The sequence below is a fragment of the Lutra lutra genome, chromosome 7 (assembly GCF_902655055.1).
Source record: "Lutra lutra chromosome 7, mLutLut1.2, whole genome shotgun sequence".
Lineage (NCBI taxonomy): Eukaryota > Metazoa > Chordata > Mammalia > Carnivora > Mustelidae > Lutra > Lutra lutra.
In genome coordinates, this window is record NC_062284.1 from 22,912,237 (window position 1) to 22,919,970 (window position 7,734).

The window sequence follows — 7,734 nt, forward strand, 5'->3', positions numbered from 1 at the left end:
AAGCTGACCAGAGAACAAGCTAGGGAGATAGTCAAACGATGTAAACATTGTCCAGAATAAAATAGTACACAGAAGATGGGAGTCAATCCTAGAGGATTAACACCTAATAACATTTGGCAAATGGATGTAACACATATCCCAGAATTTGGGAAATTGAAATATGTGCATGTGACAGTAGATACATATTCTCATTTAATTTATGCCTCAGCTCCAGCAGGGGAAGCTACAAAGGATGTTGTGCAACATATGATAGCCAGCTTAGCATATATGGGTCGCCCTCAACAGATAAAAACAGATAATGGCCCTGCTTATACATCAAAAGGATTCCAAAGATTTTTGGATAATTGGCATATTCAATGCAAAACAGAAATTCCTTATAACCCTCAAGGACAAGGAATTGTGGAACGGACTCATCAAATTCTTAAAGCACAAGTGCAAAAATTAAGATCTGCTAATTCATATTATTCTCCTCATCATATTTTAAATCACACACTATTTGTACTAAATTATTTAAATCAAAATGATCAAGGTACAACTGCCGCAGAAAGACATTGGAGAAAGCCTGAAAATGATAGGCATCCCTTGGTAAAATGGAAGGATCTTTTAGAAGGAGTTTGGAAAGGGCCCGATGTGTTAATTGCCTCTGGACGAGGCTATGCTTGTGTATTTCCACAGAATGCAGAATCCCCCATCTGGATCCCAGATCGGCTCATTCGGCACTGCTCAGCAGAAGCAACGACCCAAGCGGAAACGAAAGCACAGAAGACAAATAAGCGAAATCAGCCGCAAGTTCAGCGGGATGCAGCTGGAGAAGAAAACAAAAGAAAAGAAAGTTCCAACCTTCACTCAACTACGAATGCTAACCTAAGAGGCAAAAGCAATCCTGACGAAAACTCAGACACCTGATCAACCTATGTATTTGTTCTTGGCAATGTTAGCTGTACTTAACGGTCAGATGACCCTAGCCGATGCAGAGAGTTTTTGGGCATACATCCCAAAACCTCCCTTATTACACCCTGTAGGTTGGCATGAAGGAGAACATGTTAAAGTAATGACTAATATTACTGAAATTTTAGGGGGATCCCCTGATTTCCACATGGGCCAAAATTCTTCAGGGTATGTAAATTATCAAGGGCTCTCTGATGCTCTGCCCATATGTCTCACACTTAAAGGAGTCCCACCTCCCAGATGTCTGTCAGTCAGCTATAGAACCTTTCTGACAGACACTCCAGAGGCAAGCAAGGAATCAGGACAGCGTAAGAATGTACCAGAAGGTAAGAGACATATGTGGGAAATTCAACTACAGACTTTGGGATATTATAATTATAATGATACAGTAGATCCTAAAGAGAAAATCCCTAATCATTTAAAACACTGTCCTCTTAAATATAAAAAAGATTATTACTGGGAAGAATATGAAGACGAATATCCTCATTGGCTTGATTGTGGCTTTATATATAAAGGATGTAAATACCATCCTATGGGGAGTAAAGAAGAGATATGGGATTTCTCTATGTCTTCCCCTGACTACAACTACAATGCTTATTTGATAAATAACACCAATAAGTTCAATAATTACCAGCCACCAGTACAGCAGCCCATTAGTAGATGGTATTCTGCAGGATGGGTATCACCCATTTGGTTCTTAAAAGATATAACGAATGATAAATTCTTTCCAGGGCAAAGTGATCTGTTTAGATTAACTGCTGCAGCTAATATGATTTTAGTGAAGGAACCTAAGAGTACTGCTTATACAATTCATGCTGCTATAGCCTGTGTGCCATATCCTTTTGCTCTTTTAATAGGATCTAATAAGATGATACATGTGAAAAAATATGGTAATTCATATGAAATTCATTGTCCTGCTTGTATTTTATCAAATTGTATTGATTCTAGCATTGATAAGGACCTACCTACCGTAATTGTGGTCAAAAGACCTGCTTACGTATTAGTGCCTGTAGATTTAGGAAATAAGACATGGTACGAAAATTCAGCCTTACAAACTTTGAAGACACTCAATTAATTGATCAGACCTAAACGCTTTATAGCAGGTCTCATATTAGGTATCACTGCACTCATTGCTATCATAACATCTTTTGCAGTTTCAACCACAGCGTTAGTAAAAACAATGCAAACTGCACATTATGTGAATAAAATGCATAAAAACATAACCTTAGCAATTTCAGAGCAACGTATTATTGATCAAAAACTAGAGATCAGATTAAATGCTTTGGAAGAAGTAATATTAGAATTAGGGAAAGATATGGCTAACCTAAAAGCCAGGCTGTCCACCAAATGTCATGCAGATTTTAAATATATCTGCGTAACTCCATTGTCATATAATGCTACTGAAGACTGGAATAGAACTAGAAATCACTTATTAGGAATTTGGAAAGACACAGATATTTCCTACAACCAGAAAGAATTGCAGGATAAAATAACAGAAATGAGCAATGCTCATCTCAGTTCCTGGGACATCAGTGGATTAGCTTCTTCCCTCACTGAGAAAATTAAAAATTTGAATCCATGGACATGGATTCAATATTTTATATGCCTTGGTGTAGGAGCTTTATTAGTGCTCATTGTCATTATTATCTTTCCCATTCTTTTTAAGGTGTTACTGCGGTCCCTAGCAAACCTCAAGGAGGAGGTAGCTATCATTCGTCTAAAAAATAAAAAAGGAGGAACTGCCGCACCCGCACCAGCGACTGTGCAGCATGGCAAGCAAATCGCTTCAATGGCTGCTAGTCCAGGGGTACGTGCCTGAAGTGGCTAAGCCCTCTGGTATTGGGTCGCAGAAGCTCCCACGAAGCTGTGTTCCACTCCTGGGGACCTGCTGGGCCGCATTTAGCACCTGGGTGTTTCTTATCACCATTGCTTTAGGCTTATTGTTTCTTGGCAATCGCTCTCAAACAACAGAACTGTTACAAATAAAGACTCTGATCTAGGTCAAGCTTTAATCATTATGCTTAAGAATTCTTCGGGGTCTTTTGGGGAAATTTTAGACGCCTTACAAAAGTTAGAACTAGGAAGACTTACAAGAAATAGGAATAAAAGATCCACACAAAGTGAGACTAAAAGTAAACACGATAAGGATGAAGATTATTATAAACATTTAGGATTAAAAGTATGTCGGGGAAATCACACATTGCAAGTAAAGATTGAGGGAAAATGATGGACGCCTGGCACGTATACAGGTCCTTATAAATTGCAACCCACTGATGCACCACTTCCTTACACAGGAATATATGATTCAAGCCTCACGCGGTGGGTTACTCATAAGGGAAGGAAAGTAAAATATAGTTCCCTAAATAGATGGACAAAGGTACAATTAATCAATATCCGTTAGGTCGGTTCGCCCCGCTGAAGGGACTAAATAGGCAATAGGAAACTAGTCAAAACCGCATGTCCAGCAAGTATAACCTCAGGCTGAATAGCTATTGTTTAGGCTAACTTTAGGCTAATACGTAACCAAATGTTAGGCTATTCTGAGTAAGAAACATCATATTTGATCCTGTGCCAATGTTCCATGTACAATGCATATAAAAACTGATACTCACCGCAATAAATCGCAGCAGCTGATACACGCCTTGAGTGTGCCTCTCTGTCTGTCGCGCCGAATCCACCCCATACCTGCTTATCCAAGGATCCCCCCGCAGACTCACCGCTGACAGTCCGCGGCAGCTGGCGCCCGAACAGGGACCTTGGGACAGGTATATTCTTTTTCTCCTATTTCAGGGGTGGATAGGATCTCACCGAGGGAGCTGCAGTTCCGCCTGATAAAGAAGGTATAGCAGGTTAAGGGTGAGTAATAAAGGAATATTAAGTGCATCATGGGCGGCTCAGGATCAAAAGGTCAGAAACTTTTTGTGTCAGTTTTACAACGCCTTCTCGCTGAACGGGGGTTAAAAGTAAAAGAGGGCACAGCTATAGAATTTTATCAGTTCCTTATGAAAGTTTCCCCATGGTTTCCTGAAGAAGGAGGTCTTAATTTAGAAGACTGGAAACGGGTCGGGAGAGAAATGAGACGGTATACAGCAGAGCATGGGGAAGAATCAGTCCCTCGACAGGCTTACCCCATATGGTTACAAATGAGGGAAATCCTAACAGAAAAATCAGACTTGGTATTGTTATCAGCAGAAGCTGCCTCCATAACAAAAGAGGCTACAAAACTTTGTGGAGATAATAAAAAGAATTATGGTTCCACTCATGGCAAAGATTTGCCTAATACTGATAGTGATGATATTCTTTCTCCTGAAGATGAGGCTGATTTAGAGGATGAGGCAGCACGGTACCATGAAGATCAGGATGATTATGTACTTATGGCTCGCCCCAAAGTGAAACATAAAAGGCCAGTCCCTGCCCCACGTCGAAAGTATATGCCTCCTGTGGGATTTGCAGGAGCCATGGCTCAAGCAAGAGATGAGGGGGATACCTCCTTTGCTTTTCCAGTAGTATATACTGAAGATAGTGATGATGAGGATTCTCCTGTCTGGGAACCATTGCCTTTAAAAACTCTAAAAGAACTGCAAGGAGCTGTAAAAAATATGGGGCCCTCAGCACCCTATACCATACAGGTGGTCGAAATGGTTGCTAGCCAATGGTTGACTCCACATGATTGGCATCAAACAGCAAAATCAACCTTAACACCAGGGGATTATGTAGTATGGAGAACAGAATATGAAGATAAATGCAAAGAAACAGTACAAAGGTACTCAGGTAAACGAGGCTTTAAGATAACTTTAGATATGCTTTTAGGCACAGGAGCTTACCTTACCCCTGTGTCCCAGATTAAGCTAACAAAAGCTGTATTGAAGGAAGTTACTACTAATGCAGTTCTAGCATGGAGGGCTATTCCTCCACCAGGGGCCAAAAAGACTGTCTTGGCTGGAATAAAGCAAGGTAATGAAGAACCATATGCAGATTTTGTCTCCAGACTAGAGGAAGCCTTAAATAGAATGATGCCTCATTGCGAAGGCACAGACATATTATTAAAACAATTAGCATGGGAAAATGCCAACTCCTTGTGTCAGGATCTTATAAGACCCTTGAGACGCACAGGGACTGTGCAAGAATATATTAAAGCATGCATAGATGCTTCCCCTGCAGTGGTTCAAGGGATGGCCTATGCAGCAGCCATGAAAGGACAGAAATATACTGCCTTTGTGAGACAAACTTATGGTAATGGGAAAAGACCCAATGGCCAAGCAAATCAAGGGCTTACATGTTTCTCCTGTGGGAATGCAGATCATATGAAAAAGGACTGTCTAAAAGGGACAAAAGAGGTCAAAAAACCCCCACCAGGTGTATGCCCCAGATGTAAAAAGGGAAAACATTGGAAGAATGAATGCAGATCAAAATTTGACAAAGAAGGAAATAGACTTGACGAAGAATCTAAGGAGGAAGACTCAAAAAACGAGTAAAGGGGCCTCCTCTCAGCCCCTCACAAAGAGAGGAAAGAGATTCAGAGAAATCCCCCTGTAGTACCTCAGCATTAAATCCAGAAGCACCAATCTTTACCATTTATGATTTGCCTCGGGCCACACCTGGTAGTGCTGGCTTAGACTTAGCTGCCTCAAAAGACATTATCTTTTCAAACTCTGATGGGGTAGTTTTACTCCCAACATCAGTATGTGGTCTCCTCCCTGAGGGAACCACTGGTTTAATCATCGGACGGAGCTCTAATTATAAAAGGGGGTTAGAAGTTCTCCCTGGGGTAATAGATTCAGATTTTGAAGGAGAAACTAAAGTAATGATTAAAGGAAGCAAACCTACCTGTATAATCAGAAAAGGGGACAGAATTGCCCAACTTCTCCTTCTTCCTCATCTGAAATTGCCTGCAAAAGAATCGCAGAACAACCGAGGACAAGGTCCATTTGGGTCCTCAGATGTGGTAGCATGGACTGCTGAGATAAGCTCTCAAAGGCCTATGAAGGTCATACTTATTAACGGCAAACCAATTAAAGGTCTCTTGGATACTGGAGCCGACAAAACCTGTATAGCAGGAAAAGATTGGCCTCAGTCCTGGCCTACACATAATACTGCAACCTCTCTACAAGGATTAGGAGTGGCTACTGGGGTTGTAAAAAGCAGTAGTTCCTTACATTGGAATTGTGAAGGAAAAACAGGCGTCATTCATCCTTATGTCATCCCAACCTTACCTTTCACATTGTGGGGGAGAGATATAATGCAGGACATGGACTTGGCATTAACTACAGAACCTGCACATCAGGATTTATCCTAGGGGCCATTGATTGTACTCCTATGGCAGAAAAGATCAATTGGAAAGACGATCAGCCTGTATGGCTTAATCAATGGCCCCTTAATGAAGAAAAAATACAGGCTATTCAAGAAATTGTAAAAGAACAATTAAAAAAGGGTCACCTTATGGAAAGTAACAGTCCATGGAATATTCCAATATTTGTCATAAAAAAGAAGTCAGGAAAATGGAGGTTGTTGCAGGACCTCCGGGCAGTAAATGCCACAATGAATGATATGGGGGCATTGCAGCCTGGGCTTCCATCCCCGGTGGCGGTGCCAAAGGGATGGCCTTTAATTGTAATTGATCTTCAGGATTGTTTTTTCACTATCAGACTGCAACCAGAGGATAGTCAAAGATTTGCATTTAGCGTTCCCTCAATAAATTTTAAAGAGCCTTATAAGCGTTATCAATGGAAAGTCTTACCTCAAGGAATGAAAAATAGTCCTACCTTGTGTCAAAAATTTGTAGCACAGGCTATACAAAGAATCAGAGATCAATATCCTCAGGCATATATAATTCATTATATGGATGACATATTGTTGTCTTTACCTGATCAACAAAAATTGGAGCAATTATTGTTAGAATTAACAGTAGCCTTACAAGATAGGGGGTTAATAATTGCCCCAGAAAAAATTCAGAAACATGGAGAAATTAAATATCTGGGAACATCTATATGTGGAAATGAGATTAGAACACAGAAATTTCAGATACGAAGGGATAAAATGCAAACGTTAAATGATATGCAGAAAGTACTTGGCAATATCAATTGGGTGAGACCCTATTTGAAGATTACTACAGGAGAATTAAAACCTCTGTTTGAGGCATTAAACGGTGATTCCAATCCAAACTCTCCTAGATACTTAACAGCGGAAGCAAAAAGAGCTTTAGAATTAGTTGAAGAAAAATTAGCTGATGCAGTAGTACATAGAATTGATTATAACTTGCCTTGGACTTTCTGTGTCATGAAAACTGCTCATACACCAACAGGATGTCTTTGGCAAAAAGGAGTTTTAGAATGGTTGAGCTTACCTCATATAGCAACAAAGATCATTTCAGCATATGAGACTTTATGTGCACATTTGATTATGAAGGGAAGAAGCAAGTCCAAAGAATTACTTGGGTCAGATTTTCATATTTTAATAGTCCCCTATACCCGGCACCAATTCGACTATCTCTTACAAGAACATGAAGATTGGGGAATTGCCCTAGCCGGATATACAGGTGATGTGCAATTTCACCTACCTAAAGATCCTATATTAAATTTTGTACAAAGCACAGAAGTGATTTTCCCCAGACAGTGGTCTGAAAAACCCATCACGGGAGCTATAAATATATTCACAGACGGATCTGTTAATGGAAGGTCTATGGTTATAGCAGAAGGTCGACCTCCTTTAATTAAGACAGAAACAGAAAATTCTGCACAGCAAGCAGAAATAGAGGCTGTCATACTTGCCTTTAAAAACCATCAACAT

At 40.3% G+C, this 7,734-nt stretch overlaps 1 protein-coding gene across 1 annotated transcript; it reads left to right on the top strand.

Annotated features, from left to right (window-relative positions):
• The first annotated feature begins 4,547 nt into the window (after nt 1–4,547).
• Nucleotides 4,548–5,423, top strand: LOC125104370 (endogenous retrovirus group K member 8 Gag polyprotein-like). Its single transcript, XM_047737027.1, has one exon. It carries the CDS (start codon nt 4,548–4,550, stop codon nt 5,421–5,423), a length of 876 nt encoding a protein of 291 aa, XP_047592983.1.
• Nucleotides 5,424–7,734: the final 2,311 nt, after the last annotated feature.